The following is a 24,547-nucleotide window of genomic DNA, read 5'->3' on the forward strand; positions in this document are numbered from 1 at the left end:
CACTGCTGGCCCCAGCCCCAGCCTCACCCCGAGGAGGTAAAGACAGCGTAAATGACTGGATTCCTCACATCCTGGGTCTGCTGGACAAACACATCCTCTGGGGACAGAGGGAGAAGGTGCTGGGAAGGTACCCAGCCCTAGGAGCCCCAGGGCCCTGCCCACTCCTGCCCAGGGGAGCCCACCAAATGCACCCTGACCACCCATCCAGGCTCCATCCCTCCCATAGTAGCCACAGGACTCCACCTGCCTGCTGGGTACTCACGGAGCTCATCGAAGTGAGTCTCAATGCCATCCTCGCCTGGCACGGAGCAGACTAGCCGTGCCTTCAGGAATGTGCTCCACTTGTTGACCAGGCAGCAGTGGCCACCATCATCATTCTAGGGGGCAGGGGGCCAGATCAGATCAGCTTACTCACCCCCAAGACTCTGCTGGTGGACTGACAGAGCAAGGAACGAGTCTGGAAAGGGGGCCACATGGGGGCCCTGCCAGTGCCTACCAGGCAGATCCGTCCAATTCGGGCATACACAGCGGGGCTCTGCGGCGCCTCTGCGGACCGCTCACGGAAGAAGAAGTAGAGCTTATCGTCATTGCGCTCAGCGCTGTCGGGGACGAGCTCAGCGTGGATGAAGGAAGGCTCTGCAGGTGGGCAGGGGTTCACTGAGTGAGCCCTCCTCCAACATGCCTCTTTCCCCATCACAATTCCCAGCCAGGCAGAGGAACAGCCCTAATTCTTCCCCAGACAAGAAACTACCCCTGCCCTAGCCAGGCATAGGGCCAAAAATTACCCCACGAGAGGTTTTTTTTTTTTTGAGGAAGATTAGCCCTGAGCTAACATCTGCCGCCAATCCTCTTCTCTTTGCTGAGGAAGACTGGCCCTGAGCTAACATCTGTGCCCATCTTCCTCTACTTTATATGTGGGACACCTGCCACAGCATGGCTTGCCAGGCAGTGTGATGTCCACACCCGGGATCCAAACCGGCGAACCCCGGGCCGCCAAAGCAGAACGTGCACACTTAACCACTATGCCACCAGGCTGGCCCCAAGAGCTTCTTTATGATTCCCCTGACACATCCCAGACACACTGCCCACTGAAGGTCTTGCAGGTTGTGCTCACCATTGAGCCACCGGGAGTTGTACTGATCTGTGCGCATGGCTGTCTGCTTTCCAAGCGTGCGGAAGATCGCTGCATCAGTGCCCATGAAGTCGATGTACACACCAGCATAGAGTTCCTCGTCTGTGGGTGGGCCGGTGGGTCAGTCAGGGGGACCGCCCTTTGATAGGACCACAACACAGCCCAAATGACCTCCAAGGCAGGGTCCTGTCTCCCCCTCAGGCTCCCCAGGGCACGATCCTATCACCGGTGGGGTGCTGGCTCTGGGAGGACTGGGATTAGTAGCAATTAGCTCTGACTAGTAGCAAGAGCCAATTGCTGTGGTGTAAATACTCCCACCACGGCTGATTTCAAGCTACTAACCTGAGGTCACTGAAAGTGGAGTTGGGAAGAGCTGCCAACAGTATAGTATTTCCACCCCACAGATAAAAGAGATGTCAATAACCTCAAGAGCAGAGATAATAATAAAATAGTGGTAAAATAATTAGGAAGTAATGAGTTTTGAGTATTTTTACCTTTGTTTTTAAAGTAATTTATTTAATTCTAAGTTTATAGAATGTTTAATAATAGCTATGCTTAACAGTTAGCTCACAAAATACCTGAAAATTTAACAACCATGCTGGCTCTAGCACTCCACTCATGTCTTCCCTCTAGACTCCCCAGGGCAGGCCCAGTCTTCCCCCATCAGACTCCCTGGTCTGGGCTCTGCCATCAGGCTAGGAACCTTATCACTCACCAAGAGGGGAAGGATAATGCCTACCCTCTGCCCCGGGGCCTTTCCCAGGCTTGGAGGTAGCACAGCGCCCTGCAGCTGCTCTGAGAGGCAGACCGGGTTGGGCAGCCAGAAAACAGGCAGAGTGCAGGGGCCAGGGTCAGTGGTGGACTCACCCCACCGGGAGGCAGGGGCAGCAGCTGCTCTAGAGGCCCCAGGCAGGACCCCTCCTCAGAGAACATTCCCCCAACTCTCCCAGACACCTGGCCAGACCAGAAACAAACTCCCCCGAGCTGGTCACAGGGCCAGGACCTCCATTGGTGCTTCCTTGTGGGCCTTTCTCAGCCTCCAGAACCGAGAACATGTTATGGGACCACCTGCCTTATACTACCCCTAGTACAGACTCAGCTCATCTTCTCTTCCGGGTGCCTGCAGCCGGGAGAATTCTGGCCTTTGCATGAACCACACTGTGGATTTCAGAGTAGGATCTGGTCCCCTTGGCACTCCATCTGAGAGGCTGGATGGAGGCTTACACCACCTTGTTTCCGCCCCTCAGTTCACACTAGGGTCTGGTCTGTACCCCTCTCCCTGCCAAGTGGGGCCCCATTGGGGAGGTTCAGGGACGGCATGTTCACTATCTCAGCCCTGGGGTGTGTTGGTACCATGCCCCCCACTCCAGAGGCAGAGGCCACACCTTCAGGCTGTAGAACCAGGGTGGGGTGGGGGCACTCACTGATGAGGGCTGAGGCTGTGTCCAGCTTGGGGTCGTACGGACACTTGCCCTTCCCTGACTCGAGTCTCTCAGGCTCCAGGTAGAAGATGTAATCCTGCAGGGCAGAGGGGGACTCAGCATCGTCCAAGCTCGTCCCAGAGCCGGAAAGGGCAAGGGTCATCCCAGGGTGAGAGCGAGTCCCCAGGGACACTCCTGAAGCCACCTCCCTTCAATCCCCACATCTCTTTGGGTTTTAACTGTCTAGCCAGGTCTTCCGGGGTAGGGCCATGCTGAAAGTTCCAAGGGAGGGATTTCCTGATCCCAGGTCTCAGATAAGACCTGGGAATCAAGTCTCAGAGGACTCTGCTTTGGGGGCCATGAGAGGGGCATGGGATGGGCTTATAGGGGCCGAAGCCTGTCCATGCCCACTGGTTCTGGAAGACTTTGGCCATAGCCCCCTTGGGCCACAGAAGCACAACTGTGAGCTGTGGCTGCCTGTCCTGGGCCAAGAAGGGGCTGTCAAATTGACCAAGGTAGGAGGTACCGGCCAAGGGCCTGGGATCCTGTCCTCTGCCATAAGGTCCCTCCAGGTCAGAGGGCTCTGAAGCCACTGCTTCCCCAGGCTTTGTGCCCTACCTGTGGTCCTCAGGACAGACTAATAGGCCATGGCCTTTTTCCTGCCCCTCAGCAGAGCCCCCAGCTCCACATGTCTCCCTAGAGAGCCAGGAATTGAGGGGTCCAGCCCAGACCACATGGAATTCACAAAGCCCCCTGTGCCTCCCAGCCCAGCCTGAAGATGCCAGGAAGAAGGTTGGTGGAGGCACTGGGACCAGGGTGAGCTCATGGGAAGAAGGGAGGGAAAGCAGGGAGGCACAGAGGCAGGAAGGAGGTGGCAGCAGGTGGCAGGGATGGCGATGGGAAGGTGTACACAGGCCCGCTTCCAGTTCCACTCTGCACACATGACTTCCTGCACACGTGGGGCTACACACAAAGCATAGCAAACATCACTGGCAGCACACGGAACCCACTGCTCACGCCCTAGGCACCACACACGCAGAGTCTGAGCAGTCCCACTTTTCAGCACTCCCTGCCACAGACACTCATGCTCAAGTGCCCACTTGCTCTATCATTCACCGGCAGCCCCAGCCCCCCCAGCCCAGTCCCAGGTCATGACTAGTGGACAGACAGCTCTGTCCCTCCCACCCCCGGGGAAGAGAGCCCCAAGCATGTGAGTGTGCAGGACACCTGTGTCAACCGATGACCCATGGGAGGCATGGGGCATGGGCACCTGAGAATAATGTGTCAGACTGTACACATGTGCCATGTTTCCACTCTGGGTACTAAGAAAGATGTGGGTTTGAGAGTACACAACATGTGCCCAAGAGTATGTTGATGTGTACCCATGTGTGTCTACACACGTGTTATGAGACTAAGGCACAGCTGTCCCCAGGGCTCCTGTCTTCCCCACCTGGTGGCTTCATGATTTCTTGCCTGCAGGGGTCACAGTGAGGTTGACATGAATCCAACTGGGAACGCCTTCAGAGCCTGAGGGCACTAGAGGGGAAGGAGTGGGGTTGGGGGCCCAGAGATAGAGGGAAGACTGCGGGGAAGCTGGCCTAGGTACAGATTCCTGGCTGGCAGTACTGCCTGGAGGGCCTGGAGGGATGAGGCCCACCTGGCGTGGGGCCGTGGGCGTCAGGCGGAAGGTACCATCCGTGGCTCTGTTGCCTCGGCCTCTGACCACCTGCATCTGGGTCCAGGACATGGCCTGAGAAGATGAGGAACAAGGGTTAGAGCCAAGGGTGGAAGGGGCTGGGGGAGCGGACTTGGGCTGCCAGTCTCTCACACCACACGTGCCAGGCACACACGTGAGCACTTGGGCCCCAGAGTACATATATGCACCTGTAGGTGCACACACACATACAGCTTGGTGCACGCCTGCACACATGTGTCCCTTTGGTCCAATCACTTTCACACATGCTCTACAAGGTGGCACCAGCTCACACACATGCCCACATGGAAATGGAAAAGGGCAGAAGCGGGCAGGGTGGGGCAGAGCTGAGGAAGTGGCAACTCTCCCCCAGGTTGTGGGACGGAAGCTGATCCAGGCATCCAGTCTCCTGAGGCTGAGGCCCCCTCCAGGCCCCCTGGCTTAGCTGCAGGGGCACGGTCCACAGGCATAGCCAAGAGAACTACTGCCTCATATGGAGCAAGTGCTTACTATGTGCCAGGCACAGTGCTAAGAGCTTTGGGAGTGTTAGCTCACTGCCTTCTCCTCACACCAACCTGTGAGAAAGGCAGCTATTAGCCCCACTTTCAGGTGAGAAACTGAGGCTCTGAGAGGTGTAAGGAGTCACTCACCCAAGGTCACAGGGCTGGGAAGTGGCAAGGCTGGGGCTCAAGCCCATTCTCCCATCAGTGATAACCCTGGAATGTAGCCACCAATGGGGGCAGCAAAGGGCCTGGGTGGGTGGGGCTTACCTGGGCACGGCGGCCACGGTTTACGTAGGTACACATGGGGTTGTAGGCGCCGGTCCCACACACGTACAGGTGTGTGCGGTTCCAGGGCTGGATGAGCCTGACGAAGTTCCCACACTCACCCTGGGGTGGGAGGGAAAGCCAAAGAGGTACCCGGATGCCTGCCTGGCTCCACTGCCTCCCTGGGGTCACCTGCCCCACTCCCCATTTCCCATCCCACCTGTGGACCCCACCACACTCACGTTGCCATCCTTGCCTGAGAGCACGCACTCCTCAATGCGCTGTGGGGAGGCTGCCCAGTGGATCTGCAGAGATGGAGATCAGAGGGTACAGCCTGCTGGACAAGGCCGCCAGCCCCGGGGCCCTGTGTCCCTCATCCCCCACCCAACATCTGGGCTGGCCCTTACAATGAGGGGCTCTCGGTTGATGTCGTGCAGGTCCAGGGATAGCACGTAGTCCTTGCTGCCCACATACATGCGGTCGTGGTCCTCGTCCTTGAGTAGGATCCGGTAGTCAGTTGTGTTGAGCAGGAAGTTAAAGAAGTGGGCAGTCCCTGTGGCCTTAAGCTCTGTGAGTGGAGGGCAGGGCAGCAGTTGGGACCCTCAGAGATCATCCAGCCATACCCACTTTGACAGAGGGGAGACCTCCACCACACAGTCATTTTAAACCCCCAGCTTCCCCTCCAGGGCCTACTTAGCTCCCTCTCTAGTCCCTGACATGCTGGAAGGAGAAAGTGGGACAGGTGGGCAGGCCAGGGTAGGGGCCATGCCCAAAGCTAAAGCCCTGATTCATCGGCAGCCCTAGCCGGTCTCTGGGTCCCAATGAAAGGGCAGTGGGCAAGGGCCAGGGCGTGTGATGGCATCAAAGAGCCTTTATTCAGGTGGGGGTTAATGCTCCTATGCTCAGGGTGGGGCCAGCTTCCCACAGGGGCCTAAAAGGGTTAACGAGCAGGGGAGTGGGGGGCAGGTACATCCAGGACAGCCTGTAGATGCTGGAACAGAGGCAGGATGCCCTGTCCTCACCCCAGCTGCCCACCAGACAGAGGGCAAAGCTGGCACACAGCAAGGTCCCACCTTGTCTGAGTAGGTTAGCCAGGACACCAGAAAGCCCTGCTGGAGCCATACTGCGTAACAGACTTTGGGTTTCCCTCAGATCTCACTGGGCTGCTAATGGTGGAATTCTCAGGCCACTTTGAACTAGCCAGGGACAGTCTTTCCCAGGAAAGAGACCCTCCCCCTAGTGCTGCAGTGTCCTGGGGCTGGGGGCAGGTTCCAGCTGAGTCCTCAGTTTCTCTTTTGCGTGAGTCTGGCAGCCTTGGCCCTCCCACCCCCAGGTTCCTGGAGGAAAGTCCTCCTTCCTGGGGTTGAAGGACGGGAGGGAACTTAGCAGGTGAAAGGTCAATGACAGACATAGGACTCCAGGAAGCTTGGGAACTTTCCTCTGGGAGGGGGAGAGCCAAGGGGTCCCCTTGGTAAGCCCCTCCTCCACCCACCACCAGCTATTTTTAGCTCAGCAACAGGGGGAAGATTGTAATGAGGCTGATGAATATTCACCAGCACAGGAGGCTTGAGATGGCAGCACACAGAAGAGCACATGCATGTACGCACATGGCCCAGGTATGCACACATGCACACACATGTCCTGCACAAGATGAGGCATTCACCAAGGGGATCATCCATGTCCCATCTCCCCGCCCCACAGGTGGTAACCCATTCCACAGGTGGTAACCCATTTCACAGGGTCAATCAACGGGGAGGCGTGGAAAGGGAGAGCAGCTGGGAGCTGAGGCCCTAGACACTGCCCGAAGGTGGGACCAGCAGGTGACCCTATCCCATCAATCAAGGTCACCCTCCACTCAGGCAGCTGTCTCCAACTGGCCTGGCTGACCCTGACCCCTGCTGTGTGCTGGGGACCCTGGTGCAGAGTTGGAGGGGCTGTGCCTGAGAGCAGCTTTGGATGAGAGCTCCAGGATGAGATGGGTATATGAGGTGGGCTGGGAGCCAAGGGACTCCCACAGCAGACCCACAGCCCCCGTCTGAGGGGCTGGGAGACAACCAAAGGCCTTGCCCTGCGCAGCCCTGACTACATGGTGTCAAAAGAATACAGGTGATGACCTTGGCCAACCGCTGGGACGCAGGGACGCCGAGGGATCAAAGGGCCGATCCCTGCCTGGCTACGGCCTCACCCGCCTGTCCGGCGGTGCCTCTGAAGTCCTGGGCAGGGCAGTCTGGGCACCTGTCCTGCACCTGTTGTTGGGCTACTCGGAGTCCCCCGCCTGGGCACCCAACCATAGTGACAACAGGAAAGTAAATACTCCCATACCCCCAGGGCCAGGAAGTGGCCAGAGAGGAAGTGGGGCTGCCAGCAGAGCCCCCCCAGACTGGGACAGCCCGCCAGGGGTTATTTATACCCTGGCTGGGGGCATGGCCTTCGTTGTGCCCTTACCCGTCCTGCTGGGCTAGGGGCATTCGGGGGGCAATAGAGGGGAGGGAGGCAGAGGCTCAAGTGGGCATCTTCGGACACAGGCATCTGGGGTGGGGGAAAGCTCCAAACATCGAGTCCCTGGGATGCAACCAGCCATAATCCCTGCCCTCCATCCCTGCCCAGCCTTGGGCCTCTACAATCTGGACCCTCCTCCTCTGCCGTGCCATAACTCCCAGTGCCCAAGCCCCAAGTTCAAGTCTCCTTCCCCAACTCAAAGCCCCAGCACTCCAGGCTCCACCCCCTTCTGCGAGAAAGGCAAGAGGGAGACCACTCAGCAGATGAGGAAACTGACACCTACATGGGAAGCAGGAGACTAGCCTTGATCTGATACTCTACCTCTCAATCCTCCACACCCTCCTCTACCCCTGGGTAGAGGTGGGGATGGAGGGAGCCTCTCACTTAGTCATCAAGCATCTACTACGTGCAAAGTCCTATGCTCACAACATCCAATTTCCAGATGAGGACATTGAGGCACAGAGAAGGGAAGTGACATGCCACAGTGTACGGCGGGGGGTGGGGGGTGGGGGTGGGTGGGATTCCCACCCAGGTCCAGGACCTTTTGGGTCGAAGGAGGGGGAAGCCCAGGCAAAGCCAGTCTTGGTGGTAGACTGCCTGCTGAGAGGGCCAGGGCAGGAAGATGACTCGCACTCCCTCGACAGGGCACATGACTCAGGACCCTCGGGATCCCTCCCAGTGACCACAGGATATGGCATCAATGGCTCTGTTGTCACAGGATGTGATGTTTTGGTCACTGTGGAAACTGTGGTGGGGGTGGGGAGACCCCATGAGGTTGTGTGGGGTGGGGAAGGGGTAGGACCAAGGGTCAGGAATCTTTGACTTTGGCATGGACTTCACGACCCCAGCTGGGGCACTCTGGCTCTCTGAGCCTCAGTACCCACCCCTAGTACTGACATTCAAGGTGATCCTGGAGTGGGGGTTCTGCTCTGATCTCAGGGAAATGCTGACAGCTGAACATTCCTTGGGTCCTCCCCAACCTGTCCTTCATGAGCTGACTCTGACTTACGGGGCAGAGGACAGTGGGAGCAGGTCCCAAGTTCTTTCTCCATGGAAGCAGGCTCCCAGATGTTACCATCTCTTGGAGATATCCACCCTCAGTCCAATCCCGGTTACCCCATTTCCTAGTGCTGGAGTGGGGAGCAGAGAGGGCAATGGGGCAGGAAGGGGCTTCCTGATGACTCATCCCCAACCCACAGGAGCAGAGTAAACCCTGAACAATCCATCCAAACCCAGCCTACAGAGGGGAAACTGAGGTGGAGAAGGGCAGGAGTTTTCCAGGGTCCTAGAGCGAATTGGGTGTAGGGCTCTGGCCTTATCAACTCATGGCTGGAGTGCTTATCTCACTCATGCCAGATTGTAGGAAAGAATCCAAACAAGGGGCCCCAGGACAGCCCTGCACGCCCAGCTCCAGACAGGAAGGCTGAGCTCTGGGGAAGAGTGGTGCTCACCTCAGGTCACAGGGTAAGGAGTGAAACTGGCGTCTTTCCTCCACCACCCCCACCACAGGGCAAAGGAATTGGGGGCCTTCAAGTGGCCCTAGTGTCCTGCTCTGACACCTGTGGTGTTAGCAGGGCTAGATCCCACTAGCACCCAGCCTCCCTAAGAAGCAGGGACTTGGGGCAAGGCATCAGTGTTTATAGGGGGGAGGGTTGACATAGACCTAGCCTGGCCATGTTCTCAGGCCAGTCCCCACCTCTGCTCTACTTGTCCCAGGCCCAGTTCTGGTAGCAGGAGTGTCACCCCTCCCCCATGCCCTGGTAATACCAATAGAGGGGCGGGGGAGCGATCGAGGGTTCTGTAGGTGTCGGGACTCAAGTCTGGATAAGCTTTGACCTTGGAGAGGGCAGGTGGATGCCTGGGTGAAGCATCCTGGGAAAGGCTCTCCACCTCCATACCCTCACCAGGCTGGGCACAAGTTGGGTGGGGCGACATCCGGGAAGGCTTTTCCCGTCATCGGGAAGGAAGAGCCTTTTCTGGCATCAGATACCTCATTTCCGCAGCCATTCCCAGCCTCTAGCACTCCCTATGGCCATTAGATACTCAGGGTCCCAGCCCAGAATGGCCTGGCAAAGGTCCAGAGGCAGGAACATTCTCAGTGGACAGAGGACTTAATCCTGGGGGTCTCCGTTTCCTCATCTCTGGGAAGCAGCTGATGATGCCTTGCTTTAAAGGAGGTAGTGGGCAAGGACAGCACTGAGGAGGCGTGTCTGAGGCCCTCACCCGCAGACTGCAAGTGGGCGGCCCCTGACCCCTGCTGCCCGTCTCTAGGACACCAGGTCTATTGCTAGTGAGGCAGGGGCTGCTGCAAAAACCAGGGTCTTGGAGCAGAGGTGGGCACCCCGCCCCCTTGGTTACAGCCCCACAAAGCAGCAGGCCCTGACTGACAGCATCACCTCCTCTGGCGGTGCTTGGGTACTAGGGGGTGATAGACAGGTCCCTGAAGCCCAGCCCTGACCTCTGACCTCATCTGGGCTAGTGCAGCCCTAATCCCTGAGCAGAGAAATGAGATTGGGGGTGGGGATGGGGGTGCTAGCCAGGGTCTTTGTCAGTGCTTCATCTTCCTGCCCTTCTGAGGAGGGAAACTGAGGTGGACAAGGAGAAGGTAGCAGTGGCAGCAGCAGGAGCGGCAGGGTTCAGCCAGCCACTGACACTCGCTGTGGGCTCTAGGGAGGGGTGGCCCACAGCCCCTTTAGCACTCTCCCAAAGCTGCAAGGGGCCCCAGAGGAAGGCCAGGAGCTGGGCTGGCCCCCTGGCTCCGGGCCTAATCCTCTTTTAATGAGCGGCCAGCCGGAAGGCCTCAGCCCCTGGCCACAGCCCTAAAACACTGGGAGCCCCAGGCAGGCTGAGCTGGGGGCAGGGCAGCCTCAAAGCCTTTGCATGCACCTTTGCCCCTGCTCAGCACACCCACCCAATATCCCAATGCCAAGACCCCAACACAAGCCAGGCCAACCCAGGGCCCCAGCATCTGACAGCTGCCTTGTGCTCCCACAGACCCTCTCTTGGGCATTTACCAATTGTTCAGGTCTAGGTCCCACATGGGGCCAGGCAGGGACACTATCACTGCTGATCCAGGGGCTGGCTCTCCTAGTCCCTTTTCCCCTCGGGATGTTCTGGATAGAAATCACTAGAAGCCAGACCCAGGGTTTTACCTTGGGCTTCAGGGCCTCCTCCCTGGGGGGGTAGGTTCCAGGTTCCTCTGGCCCCAAGCCCCTCAATATCTGTCCCCTGCAGTCCCATCCCTGGGCCAGGCTCTCCAGATTAGAGACGCAGAGGCCTCCCCAAGAGTGATCCACACTTGCCCCCCATCCCCTAGGCAGGTGAGCCAGGTCGGTGCCAACAAAACCAATTACAGCCGCTCTCACCCAATTAGCAACTAATTATGGCCTCGTGGTCCATTCAACATAATTAACATGTAAATGACTCGGCGTGTTTATATTCAATAACTGCTCTGATTGAATTTAATTTAAATGTCTGCACTGGGGACCCAGTTACCGTATTTCACCACCTAGAGCTGCCTCTTTCTGGGAATGTCCTCTCCTGCAAGGGAGAAGGACCCAAGGCCAGCATGGAGGGTGAAGGGGCAGGCGCCACGACACTGGCCCAGCCCTGGTGAGGGCAGGGATGGTTGAGTCCCTGCATCCCTGACACTCCTATCCCGGGGTACAGGGAGGTGGTGAGGTCGGAAGAGCCCATAGTGGAACCCTCAAGATGGGAAATACTCTGGAACAAGGGGCCCCTTCTTAAAGGCCACTGTAAACATCCCAGCTGTTCAGTAAACATTAAGCCAGAGCTGAGCTGGAGTCACCCAGCTGGGCTAAAGCTCTGCCATCAGCTTCCCTCCCATTTCAGGGACTGAGGGCCGGGGCCGGGGGCCAGTAGGCCTAAGCCTGCTGTTCCCACGCCCGTTCCGCTCCAGCGCCCACCTGCTCCACCAAGGAGAGCACAGGCTGGGGGCACAGCTCATCCTGACCCAGGAAAAGTCAGGAGGGAAGGGGCAGCAGGGTCACTCCCTGGCACACACGCCAGGTGGAAACCAGAGGTTCTACATCTCTCTCCCTAAGGATGTCCAGTGACTTTCGACCATTTTGTCCCAGCAGATAGGAGGCTCTCCAGTCTAGGTGCCTCCACTGATCTCTGTCCACCCCCAGGGCCCATGGCACTTGATCATTCTAGATCTGGGCTGGTGGCTCAGGGGTCCAGGAGGTCCTACATGGACACTTAACGGCATGCATGGCTGCCTATGAGAACACCTTTGGGCATTCACCAGCCAGGCAGAGTTCAGAGCTCTAGCCCAGCTTGGAAATGACACAGTGTAGTCAAGAAAACTGGCCTGGAGGGGCAGGGAGGCTGGGTGCATGGAGTGGAAGGAGGGGGCCTAGGCCAGGCAAGCAGCTTACACAAGAATGTGCCCCAAGGTGCCGACCTGGTGGTGCAGCAGTTAAGTGTGCACGTCCTGCCTCGGTGGCCCGGGGTTCGTTGGTTGGGATCCCGGGTGCGGACATGGCACCACTCAGCAAGCCATGCTGTGGTAGGTGTCCCACATATAAAGTAGAGGAAGGTGGGCATGGATGCGAGCTCAGGGCCAGTCTTCCTCAGCAAAACAAAAGAGGAAGATTGGTAGCAGTTAGCTCAGGGCTAATCTTCCTAAAAAAAAAAAAAAAAAAAAGAATGTGCCCCAAGAAGTGTGAAGGGGGTGGGCAGAGGGGTTGGTGCTGAGGGGGAGGGTCGTATTGATCCATTTCTCGGGTAGGGAGAGCAGATCAGCACCTCCAGTTCCACAGGCCTCAGGGGCCCACCCCTCCTCCCACATTCCAGACCTGGCCCGGAAACCCCTCACTCCTTCCTCTGCCACCTCCTCCTCCCTGTGACTGCAAAAGATAACAAACTCTCCATGGCTCATTTACTCCGATAAATCAACCAGACAGACAGGCCAGGATGGGCCCGACAAGCTGGTGGGCGTCAAGACCCTCCCCCTGCCTTGGGCTCAGCCCCCATCTCTGGCACCCTCCTTGGATGCCTAGGGTCCCTGGAGCCCCTTCACATCACCCACTCAGAGATTCCCAGGATGTCCTAGTCTTAGTCCCCTCCTCAACACTCAAATGGGGAAACTGAGGCACCATGCAGACAGATGTGTGCTCAGGGTCAGCCTTGGGGGATACAGTGAGGCTGAGTTGGGAGCCCAGGAAGAACTCAGCCAGTCAATGGTCCAGGAAGGCAGTGAGTACTGCACACAGGCCTGGTGCTGGGACAGGAGAGTGTTAAATGACAGTGCAGGCAGCCCTGGGTAGAGGCCCCCTGGAGTGCCACCCACTCAACCTCAGGTGCTGCAGGAGCCCACGAGGCCCCCACATTGTAGCTGCTGCTCTGCCAATTGTAGCGTATGACCCACAGGAGCCAACCATGCTGGCTGAGCAGCAGGTACACAGGCAGCAGACTCTGCCCTTGGAGGGAAGTGAGAGGATCAGCACTGAGCCCTAAGTGGGAAGAAACAAGGCTCTTGGCTGGGGGCAGAGACCTCAGAGGAAAGAGCATGTCCGGGTAGGAAGCCAAGGAGAGGTCAGGATGGTGACGGGAGGGGGAGAGGCAAGGGGGGGATCGGGGAGAGGAAGGAAGGAAGAAGAGTGGGGGAAGGGGCTCTGGAGCTGAGGCCTCACGCTCCAAAGTCTTCCTGGTCCCTGGAGGGGCCTGCTGCTTTGGGGCTGTCTCTGCCCTGCAGAGATGTAGCAGATAGCCAGTAGTTGCCCCAGTGAGAATGCCACAAGTCAGCCTTGCTGAGCTCTCCCTCCCCCACAGTCTGGCCTCCTGGATCCCAGGCCAGCAGCCACCGCCCAGGCCCCATTCTTTGCTGGTCAGGACCAATGGTCAGGGTCTGGAGCCCAGGAGGCCTCCGCCCTCTCCCTGGGGCTTCCCAGCAGGGGGAGGGGGGCAGCAGGCCGGCCAAGATTAGGCGCCCACGTGAGCTGGGCTTTGGATTCAGACCGGAGCCTTCTGGCATCCAGGCCTCTGGCAAAGGCCCTCTTGCTATTTCTAAGAAAAATGCAGCAGGAATCTTCTCTGCTTCTCCAGAGCTCCAAGGCTCCCTTGAGGCATGGCTCAGATTCCCAGGACAGCACCAGGCTAGGCCAGCAAAACATGCTCTTGGCCCAGCTGTGTAGATGCCCAAGTGAGCAACCCAGGGCCAGTCACCTCTAGCACAAGTGTAGGAGCCAGAACAGTGTTCGAGGGGGGGTCATTGCAGCTCATCGTGGGCCCCAACCAGACTGGGGAGCAAATCCCAGGGGGAAGCTCCCTCCAAGGCATCCCCTCCCCAAATTATCTCTGTCATTAGGTTTTTCCCACAATATGTATTTGGTACCTCTGCCATGAGAAAAAAAGAGTTTAAAAACCACAAGGAAAAAATGCAAACTCTACACCCAAGCACCAAAAACAAGACTCCATCTAGCATCTTGCTCTTTCCCCAGCTGTTGCACCACACACATCTGGCCTCTGTTCCTGGCTTCCCTCTCCCACAACCTCCCTTCCTCTCTTTGAGATGCAGCCTCCTCCACAAAGCCTGCCCGGATGCCCAGGGTAGGAATTCTCCTCCAGACCCCACTCCAACCACAGGGCTCAGCGTCCCTCCTGCAGTCCTTTTCAAACACCATCTCCCTCACCAAAGGTTAGAAATCTAGAGGGACGGGCGAAGCAGTTCGAGATTCCTTGGGCACCCCCCAGAATCGTCTCTCACCTGTCTGCCGCCCTCAGTGCAGCACCTAGTTCCTGAGACTTCTTTTGCCAGGGCTATAACTATACTCACAAAGGTAATCCTCCCAACAACACAATGAGGTCAGTACCATTCTTATCCCCACTGTACAGCCCAGGCAGCAGGGACACAGAGGGACTTCACTACCCAAAGGATCCCCACGGCCAGGATGCAAGCAAGGCAGCCTGAGTCCTCAGGGTGCTGCTTCCATGGGGCCACTGCCATCCCCACCTTACCCAGGGGGAAACCAGGGCTTGGAAAGGCTAAGCCACTTGTCCGAGGTCATACAGCTGACATGAGTGGAATGGGGGTTTGTCTGCCTTCGGGGCCAGCCGTCTCAACCACAACCACCATCACCTCTGCATTCTGCCAAATTTAAGTGCCCCATTCCCTTCCCTGGGGGAGGAGCTAGAAGTCTCCCAGGAGTCAGGGGCCAAGTACCCATGGCTCTGAAGACATCACCACCTTAGGAGGGGTCACAGGGTCAGAGGTGCACACGCACACAGGTGCAGATAGCTGGGCGCCCACTCTGAGGCCGCTGCCTCCCAAGCCACAGGGTGAAAGATGCCTTTATGGGCTGAGATGAGATTTTTATCTTGGCGGTTTCTCTTTAAATTCTTTACGATTACGAAGCAGCGGGGGCTGCCAAGGAACATGATTTACTCCTTGAGCATGCACCAGCTCCTTGCTCAGTGCCAAGGGAAGCTGGAGCCAGGGAGGAAGGGGTGGGCGTCGTGCCAGGGAAGCAGAGACGGGGCCTGTGCTGCTGAGGCCCAGCCAGTGGTGGTCCCATCCAAAGCTTCGCTGGACCTGGAAGGACCACAGATGAAGGTTCTAGCCCCTGGCCTGGTTGACTCAGGCTAGGCCCCAGGTAGGTTCTTGGCAAGCACAAGGACCTGTCCTCACTGTCTCCGAGGGCCGATTCCTGACCAGCTGAGAGGTGAACAGCCAGCCCCCAGGACCCAACTCCTGAAGTGGCCACTTCCAAGTCCCCTCCAGGAGTGAGGCAGCTCCCATTTCCAGGAAAACTGAGATCTCAAATACAGGGATCTGGACTCAAGTTCACGCTTTAGGTCTTCCTTCCTCCCTCATCCTGGCTCATCCCAGAATACCTCCTTGGTTTGCTAGCTCCAAATCTGGCTGTAGCTGTCAAAGCCACCTGACCCTGGCCCAGCTCCCTGGTGCCTCTCCTGGCCTCAAAGCTCTTGGGGCTCCTGACCCCTCCTCGCCTCCTCCTCTGCAACTCGAAGCTCCACACCTCAATTTGGTGGCCAGGGAGCCCCTCGGGGGCAACGGTGGGTCCTCCAGCTCTCCAGCCCCACCCTCACCCCTGTGCCGTCAGGTCTGGGGCTGGGACAATGCTCTGTCAAGGCTGGCTAAATACACTCCCACCTCAACTCATATTCATTCCCCCTCGGATGAAGTAAACTAGCTGTGACCCCTTCTAACCTCCAATCTCATTTCCTAACAAGGAGATCTGGCAACTCTGGTTCTCTGACACCACACACAAATAATATAAGTGGTGGCACTGTTCTGGGTCATTAGCCCCCAAGGCTCGGAGGCTGGGCTGAGGTGGTGAGTGGGCAGTGACCAGCACCCAGCCATTCACCCACCAACTTTAGAACATCCTTCCCCACCGAGAAAGCCAGTTATGCCTGGAGTCAGAGAAGGTCCGAATCCCAGGGTTACTCTGGACATAGGAGCCCTTTCCTCTCTTGGACCCAGGTTTTCTTTCGCTGAAAGGAAAGAGCTTCCTAGAGGACCATGATCAGTAGAGGGGTTGAGGTGATGGAGGGCTAGATTTATAGCCTGGAAATAAGTAAACTCAAGTGCTGTTGCTTCTGTGGGCAGAAGGCCTGAGAAGCCTGCCTAGTGTGACCCCAGCTCTTTCCTTGGGCAATGAAGCTGGGAATGCTAAAGCCGGCACTGTGGGATCCTAGAACTCTGTCCCTCGCTCATGGGAGAGGGCTGTGCCTGTATCTCCCACCCCACCCTCCACTCTTAGTCCTGGGACAGGTTCAGATATCAGGCAGAGCCATGCTCCATCTTAGTCCTGCTCCGGAGAGACTTGGGAAGGCTCTGGGTCTCACGCCTCACAGGAGACCCCCGTCAGGCCTTGAAGGAACCGCCACTTGGTTATCATTATGGGCACCAATTGTTTTTCCATTATTTTCATCTTTCCTGACCTTCCCTGGCAAGGTGACCTTCTGCTCCATCTGCCTATTCCTGCCTCAGTTTCCCCAGTAGCCCAGCCACCTCATGTCATCACAAGACTCCTTTCCCCCACCAAAGTCCTGGCCCCAAGTCCTGACCAAAGCTGGCCCAGGCAGAAACCATATGGGGGTGGCTTCCTGGGGAAAAGTAAACATTTCTCAAGCTGAACAAAGGAGATTGCAGGGCCCTCACACCTCCCTGCTGCAGCCCAAGGTGGGTACCCTAGGGCTTGGGTGTCCCAGGCTGGGGTAGGGGAGAAATTTTTCTCCCAGACTTGGCCATTGACTCTGGGTTAAGGGGTCTCCAGGCGCAGGTAAAGGTGAGTGGAGGAAAGAGGGTCCCACTGGCTAGGCTCTCTAGTCCCAAGCATCCGCAAGTTCTCAAAGAATACCTTGCCTGCTCCTGGAAATAGTCTCCACTTGACCCCTCACTTTTGCCTGACCTGGATGTGCTGCTGTTGGAAGCTCAGGAGATGGAGCATAGGAGCCCCTGACTCTGAGTGAACCTGAGGCCCCATCTCCCTGACACTCTCTTGGCTTTAGGCCCGACTGGGGTGCCCAGGCGGATGGGCAGGCAGCAAGCCCAAGCCTAGCCCAGTTCCTGCCTTTGTCCCTATATCTGCCCTGAGCAGCATGGCTTCTCATGCCAGCACCTCTAGCTTGGAGAGTCTGGCCTGACCAGGCCGGAACCAGCACCTCCCAACTGCAGCAGGACCCAGGCAGGGGAGGGGATGTGCCTAGGCTGAGTCCCTGAGGCCTTATATGCCAGCTGCTATATCCATCCATGGCACAGATAGAGAAATTGAGGCGTGAAGCCAGAGTGACCACCAGTGCTTCTGAGAGCAACCCTCTGTGCTCATGACATGCACCCGGAAGAAGCCCTGCCCCTTTGCCTCTTCCTGGCCTGGCTGTGGCATCCCAGTTACTGTAGGTGTTGGTTTCCATTCTCACTCCACAAACACTTGGTGAGGGCCTACTCCTCACTGAGGGCCACTTCATGTACATGTCCTGGCTGAAACCATCCAGCACGGGCAGATGCACAGGGCCTGGTGCACAGTAAGTGCTGGGCTCCCAGGTGGCACTGACCAGTTGGGTGTCCATTGTCTTTTCAGCCAGTGCGACTGTGAGCACCCCGTCTTGTTCACTGCAGCGTCGCCAGTACTCACAGGGCCCGGTACACAGTAGGTGGTCAAGTACCTGTTACACTAAGTGTCATCTAAGTATAAAACCAGGGCACCAGATCAAGTGGAGAACAGGAAAGGTCACTCAGGGCAGGGAAACCTGTGTATGCAAAGGCACAGAGTCCTGGGCGGGGGGGATGGCCCCAGGCATCCTACAGCCCCACCCCAGGCTGCCACAGCAGTCAGCACCATAGGCTGGCTGCCAGTGAGTTGGGCTTTTCGTCACTGCGGGTGTCGGCTTTAGAGCTAATTGAGAAGGAATCGACCCGACCACCGATGTGGGTGTCAGGCTTCGGCAAGGCCAGGACACCAGGGTTCTATTTTTGGCCTCGCCTCTGTTTCCTGCCTGCCCTTGGCCCTGCCCTTGCCTGAGCCTCGGTTTCTCTCTCTGGAAAACAGGAACAAAAGCCTTTGCCCTTTTGGCCCTGGAGGTCTGAGAAGGTTGAAAAGAAGCACGCAGAGGCCTCCCATGTCTCATCCCTTCTGCGTCCTCTCGTGGGTCTCCAGGGTAACAACAGAAATAACACCCAGAGTGGCTGTCTGGGCTCCAGGGCCCCAGGAGTGTGGAGACCGAGCCACCCCTCCTTCCCCCTGTGGCGAGAGAGGACACTCTACTTCCGCTCCAGACTCTGGGCTGGGAAGGGGATATGAGGGGAGAATCAGGCCCCTTGAAGATTTATTAATGGGCTCTGAGGAATTACACCAGGGAAGGATCGAGGGGTCAGCAGAATAAACATCTCACCTTTCCAGGCCAGGAGGGGGTGCTTTTACAGCCCAAACTAATCAATTCCTCTGCCCATTTCTCAGACCCAGTCTCCTTCCAGGCACGTGCTCAGAAATTCCTTCCCCACTCCCCCATCAAGTTGCAGAGGTGGGATGAGGCCAGGGGAGGGGTTCTGCTGGGGAACATGGGGAGGTCAGGGCTGGGCCTCAGTCAAGCCTGAGGAAGGAAAAAGGTCAGCTCAGCCTTTCACTCCATATGTGTGCCTGGAAACCTGGCCAGTCAGGGCTGAGTCCGCCCCACCCAGGGCAGGAGCTGGACAAAGTGACCCTGGGCCAGAGGAGGGCCAAGGCTGAGAACTCAGAAATGACCCCAGGTCCCCAAGGCCCCTGCATGGCCACTGCCCCTTACCCCAGGCCAAGGGTAGACTCCTCTGATCACACACAACTTCGAGGAAGTGGCTAGTGAGTGAGCTGTCTGTCCACCTGGGTGTGTATACCATGCGATTCACCTGCCCAGTGGGTTAGGGGCAAAGGTGATGGAACTGGGGAACTGGCCTTTCACTCCGAGACCCCAACACATCATTAAAACTGTCCAGTGACTGCCAAGACAAAATGCTCATTGGGGATCTCAGGAACTCAGGCCTCTCACAGCAGCACGCACTCTCCCAGAACTCCCCAGGTGGCCTACCCTCCAGTCACAGCCAATAGTGCCCTCCCTAATTCCTGGGAATTCCTCCCATCTAGAGACCCAAACAAAGGTTCCTCAAGCACCCACAACCCAGCAGAGCAGGTCCTGTGCCTCCAGTTTCCTGAGACCTCAGTGTCTGCCCAACTGCCTGACCCTCCCCACCAGGGACTGCCCAAGGCAGGAGCAGATGCATAGCAGTGGCAAGAAGGGGCTTCAGCAACACAAGTTTGGAAAGAGTGACATCTCCATATCCCCAATTATCACACAGAGGGAGATGCTCTGCAGACCCTAGGCCACCCAGCCCAAGACCCCACATTCTGACTCTAGAAGGGGCCCAGACTCAGGACACTTCTCCAAAATGTCTAGTGGTCGAGTCTCCAGCCTTTCCCAGCCAAGTCACTACCTCCCCTATCCCCCAGCGCACACACACAACCAGGGTGACCCATGTGTTTCCACAATCTGTCCTTTTTTGCTCTGATCTCTCCTCTCTCTCCTGTGCAAGGGGGCCAAGTGCTGCGAACAGAGGATGATTCTGGGGAACAGCAAAGCAGCCTCTTACCTTTGAATGAGAGCCGGACCCGGGGTGTGGCTGGGAGGTGGTCCTGGGTCAGAGTGGCTGGCCAGGCCCCAGTCAGTAGGGAAGCCCAGAGGAGGAGACCAGCGACAGGCATTGTGGGAGGGGCTTCGGGCCCAGGAAGCAGGCTCTGCTGTCTGGACACCTAGTTGGGGGTAACCAAGATTAGAATGCATGAGACAGACAGGAGAGTCTCACCTTACCAACACTTCTCTTGTATAATTCTGCCCAAGGTACCTCAGTGTCCCTATCTGAACAAATAGAGTGATGCACCTATTTGTTACCCACACCCTCAACCTGGGGCCTGAGTGCCCCAGAGTGCAAACCTCACATATTTCCTTGTCCCTGCCTTTGTCTGGGGAGGTTTAGCCGATGGGCCTGAAGAGCAAGTAAGTGGATGTAGCCTGGGGTCACCAGAGTTAAGAGGAGCCACCAGAGACTCAACCTCCCCGCTCCCCTACAACAGAATCCTAAATCCCACTCACAGGGCCCAGCTCAAGCAGGTGATCTCACAGCTCTCTCCAACTCCCGACAGGCTCTGTTTCTTGCACCCACTCCCAACCAAATGGGCTGCTCCTTCCCTCTCCCACCTCAAGGAATGGTGGAAAGGAGGGGTCCAGCCCCTCCTGCTCCAGCCAAATCTCTCCTCCTATAGGGATATCGGGACCTGATTACTGGGGTGGGGGACAAGGGAGAGAGTGGAGGATGAGTGAGGCACACATAGATAGCCTAAAGTGGAAGAGAGACAGCAGCCTGAAAATGAGAGGCAAAGAAGAGCACAATCTACTTTTACTGAAATCACAGCAGGAGGGATCCAGGTCAGACAAACAGAAGGACTTCCTGCCAGGAAAAGTTCCAGCTCTGCCTCTAGAGGGTGAAGAAGGGGAGCTAGGATGGCCAGCAGGTCTGGGATGGGCCTGCAGTGTCCCCTGCAGAACTCCCACACCCCCAGCAGGTTCAATTTTCCATACTATGTTTTTCAAATATTGTCTCACCAGGCAGGCTGGCTGTTGGGTAAACGCAGCCCAGCACCAGTTGTCTGAACATATTGCTCCCTCCAGGCAAAAACCAGCGCCAATTCCCAACCCCCCCACCCAGATGCACAGGGGGTGGGGGCACCAAGAATTACGATGTGAGCCACATCCCCCAGGTCTGCCTTGTCTATTCCCATCGCCCACAGGAGGCAGGACCCCAGGCCCATTTCTAGGACTCTGGGGGGGAGCGGTGAGGAGTACTGTGGCCTGTTGCTCCCTTGCACTGGTTGATATATGCTGGGGCTCCACATCTGACTACCCGGCCCCACTCGACAGACCCTGGTGCCTGCCCTAGACCCACTACTCGTGGTTCCTCAGAGAGGAAGGGCAGCTTCAGGCCGCGTGGTCCACTTCGCATGTGCTGCCCTCTGTGGGAACATCTTCTCCTGAGTGCCTGACACACCTCTCATTTTCCTTCCAGATCCCCCATCACAGATACTCCCTCCTGGGGAGACTGGCTGGGGGATGGGAGAATCAGAACTGGCCCCTCCCCTGGTCTGCTGGGGCACAAAGCTGGGGCTGACTGAATGGCAGGCTCTGATGAGGGGGCAGGTAGGAGAAAGGACCATCACTCCCGGGGTGCACCTCAGTGGCCCCCACTAACAGTTTTGGATATACAACATCCACATTTGCACGCCCACACACGTCCTCACAAGCATGTGTTTGCTCAAGAACTTGATCTGCTGCTGGGGTGGGGCTCAAGGAAGCTGGGAGACACTGTCCTAGCTTGGGGAGGGGAAGATGTAGTCTGGGTCCCTCAGAGAGCTTTGAGTCTATGTATCAGGCGGCTCAGGTTGACTCACCTCCCCCCCTTCCCTGTGACCTCATTTCTCCTGAATCTATTTTCATGGTGACAAGGTTAGGGTCACCAAGGATAGTGTTGAGAGTCCCCCAAGGTATCAGGGAAGGTGGAGGGCCTTGCTTCACTGGCCCCCTACAGAGACCTCCTACAAGGTTCTGGCCCTTTAAGGGGGTGTGAATGGGGGAAGTTCAAGTCTGCTGGGGCCTCAGGCCCAAGTCCAGGTCCCCTCTTTGGCAGCCTGGGGGATGGAAGAGAGAAAAAGAGCAAGAAGGAAGAGAGGAGGAGAAGGGCAGAGAGAGAGAAGGGGAGAGCGTTTCTACAGCCGCTTCCCCTCTGCCAGCCCCTAGATGCATTCCACTCAGCCCCAGCCCCAGAGAAGCCCCCAGTCCAGCAGAGGCCAGGTGGGTGGACAGAGAAGGAACAGCCACCGCCGCCTGGGAGCCCACCAGGAGGAGAGCAGAGAAAAGAAGGAAAGAAGGCTGGCGGGAGGGAGCAAGGGAGGGAGCAAGGGAGGGAGGCAGGAGGGAGGGAGGAGGAGAGAGGGAGGAGAGAGGGAGGGACAGAGGAGAGACGCTCGAACAAAGAACCGAGGAGCTGGGGCTGGCAAGGGGTGCAGGGAAGGGCGGCCTGAGGAGGGGTCCGGAGGTACCTAGGGGCAGGGCAGGGAGCTAGATGGTCAGATTGTCCAGCCTGAACCAGACCTCCCAGGCTTGGAGTTTGGGGGTGGGGGGGTTGGACAGCCTGTCTCAGGGAAGGGAGATTGGCTCCTGTGAGCTAGGAACTGCCTGGATGGAAGGGAGGCAGGAGCAGGGGCTGCGGGGGAACATGGGGAAGAAATTATTAACAGCACCCCACCCCCTACCCAGCCCCTCCGATACTGTCCTCGCAGACCAGAGCTCCTTCCTGGCTCCTCGGCTTCCCCCTCCCCCAACACCCCACAGACCAGGAAGCAGAGCCACCCCAGCACAGCTGGGATTGAAATCCCCCCTTTCATGGTCAGGGTTTCCAGTCAAGGTGACCTGGGCTTGGCTCCATCCTCCTCCTCAAGGTATGCCTAGCAAGGGAGGCGGGGGGTGAAGAGGCTGGGCTGCTGGCCTTCTCTCCCCCAACCCCCGCACTTCGCGACCTGGCTCCTTCAGAACTAAGAGACAGCAGCAGGAGAAGGTGTGCCCAGGGCCCTCATCTTCCAGGACACCATACCCCATGGGTCCAGGCACACTCCCTATGCAGCCCGGGAAAAGGCCCCAGCTCCATCCAACCCTCTGGACTGGGATGAGCTTCCCAACCCGAGTGCAGTTTTCCTGTCTGCAACTAGGACAAGGGCTTTGGGGAGAAAATCTGGGTGAATTCAGGACAGGAACCCCCAACCTGGCCCAGCTCCAGGGCAGACAGACCAGCGCCTTCAGTTTACCCCCCTCCCCCAGGTATTCATGGGCTGGTGTTCACAACAGAGTTACCTCAAGAATCAGAAGTTATTTATCCAGCCAGGCCCCCAGCCCTAGCTCTGGCTGACCCCTCCTGCCACCACTGCCTCATTCCTGAGCCACCTTGACACTCTCTGGTCCCACCTGCTCTAGGAGAGCTCACCAAGCTCCTAGTGTCTCCTGCCCACCTCGCTACTGGGGCTCCAGGCTGCCCACATGGAGGCCTGACTGCAGGCTCTCCCAGCTCATCTAAATCCCACATACAGCAGGGCCCCTAATCCAGGCAAGAGTCCCTGCTGGAAAAGCAAACCCAAGCTGGCAGCTGGGGGGTCAGGGTCTGGCACAGTACTAGGAGAAAAGCTTCGGGGGCTGGAGGTCCTCCTGTCCTGCTGATCTGACAGACCCTCCATGTGGGGGTGGGCAGTATAGCGCTTCCCTTAGAGCAGACGATCTGGGACACTGAGGCACGGCAGGCGTACCTACCAAGGAAGAGCACTGCCTGAGGCGTTCGTTAGTGGGAGGGAGAGCCGAGCCAGGAGAAGGGGCATCTGGACTCCTGCTCCAGAAACGTGGGGGTGTATGGTAGCACCCCCCAGAACCTTACGGGGGAAAAAGTTGCTTTGCACACTGGTGACCCCGCAGGCCATCATCCACATATCCCCACGTGGCCCCGATGCTAAGCGTCCAGGGATCCCCGACAGGTACAGCGCCCACTCCAATCCTGTCAACCCTGAGTCTGCGGGAAGTCCGCTGGCTCTCTGAGCCCCGCAACCCGGACACTTCCGCAGAGTTGCAGTGCCGCGGGTCCCAGAGGGATGGCGGGGTGGCCCGGTCGCCAGCCCGCTCCCTCCCGGTTCCCGTCGCACTCACCTCTGTCGCGGCGGCGGGGCCTGGGCTCCCGGGCGGAGGCGTCCGCGGCAGAGCGGCTTCTGGTGGGGCCGGCCCGCGCTAGCGGCCCCCCGGGGCCATGGCCCTGCCCGCGCCCTCTCGCTGCTGTGCCTGAGCCGGAGTCCGCGCCGCGGCCCCGGCTTAACGGGTTCCGCGGGCTCAGGGCGCGTCAGCAGCCGAGGCCCCGGGCCCCAGCCCGGGCCATAAGAAGGCTCAGGGGCGCTCGGGGCCGCCTCCCCCCGGGTGGGCTGCGGGCGCCCCCTGGCCGGCGCGCCGAGGGCGCATTCCCCGGCGCGGGGCGCGGGCGACGGCGCGCGTTCGGCTTCGGGGCGCTGCGCTCGGCTCGGTCCGTTGGCGCTGCGCTCGCCTGGTTGCTGGACTGGGGCCGGGCGGCTGCGCTGGGCTGCGCCGCTCCTCGCGGCGCGCCCTGGCCCTGCGCTGCGCTGGGGGATCGCCGGACCGCGTCCGCTCGCTCGCTGGATCGCTCGCTCTGGTCTCGCGGCCGCCGGCGGGACGGGGCGCTTGGAGCCGCGCGGGGAGCGCCGGCAATTGGCCGCCGGTGGGCGACATTTGCATAGTGCGGCCCCGCCCCGCCCGCCCCGCCCGGCCCCACCCCCGGGGCGGGACCCGCCCGGCCACCGCCCCGCCCCCGCCCCACCTGTCCAAGGGCTGGGCTCGGGGCTCTGAGGCGGTGGGGTGCCCCGCGTCAGGGGAGTCTAATCTGCACCCCGAGCCCCCACCTCGGCTTTGCGGGCGGCGCCCC

At 58.4% G+C, this 24,547-nt stretch overlaps 1 protein-coding gene across 2 annotated transcripts in view; it reads right to left on the reverse strand.

Moving 5' to 3' along the window:
- The window catches only part of SEMA3F (semaphorin 3F), a 29,377-nt gene extending 5,474 nt beyond the window's left edge, over positions 1-23,903 (reverse strand). The window contains exons 1-11 of one of the 2 annotated variants that reach the window (XM_008529794.2): positions 23,767-23,903; positions 19,622-19,781; positions 5,421-5,581; positions 5,256-5,318; positions 5,017-5,136; positions 4,211-4,303; positions 2,557-2,650; positions 1,115-1,234; positions 497-636; positions 263-377; positions 28-97 (exon numbers count right to left, since the gene is read on the reverse strand). In XM_008529794.2, coding sequence (XP_008528016.1) covers positions 28-97; positions 263-377; positions 497-636; positions 1,115-1,234; positions 2,557-2,650; positions 4,211-4,303; positions 5,017-5,136; positions 5,256-5,318; positions 5,421-5,581; positions 19,622-19,733 — 1,088 coding nt within the window. In that variant the 5' untranslated portion in view covers positions 19,734-19,781; positions 23,767-23,903. The remainder of the gene's footprint in view (positions 1-27; positions 98-262; positions 378-496; positions 637-1,114; positions 1,235-2,556; positions 2,651-4,210; positions 4,304-5,016; positions 5,137-5,255; positions 5,319-5,420; positions 5,582-19,621; positions 19,782-23,766) is intronic. The other variant, XM_008529796.2, reaches the window with a different exon arrangement.
- Between the last annotated feature and the right edge of the window lie 644 nt (positions 23,904-24,547).

Source organism: Equus przewalskii, chromosome 15 (genome assembly GCF_037783145.1).
Source record: "Equus przewalskii isolate Varuska chromosome 15, EquPr2, whole genome shotgun sequence".
Classification (NCBI taxonomy): Eukaryota; Metazoa; Chordata; class Mammalia; order Perissodactyla; family Equidae; genus Equus; species Equus przewalskii.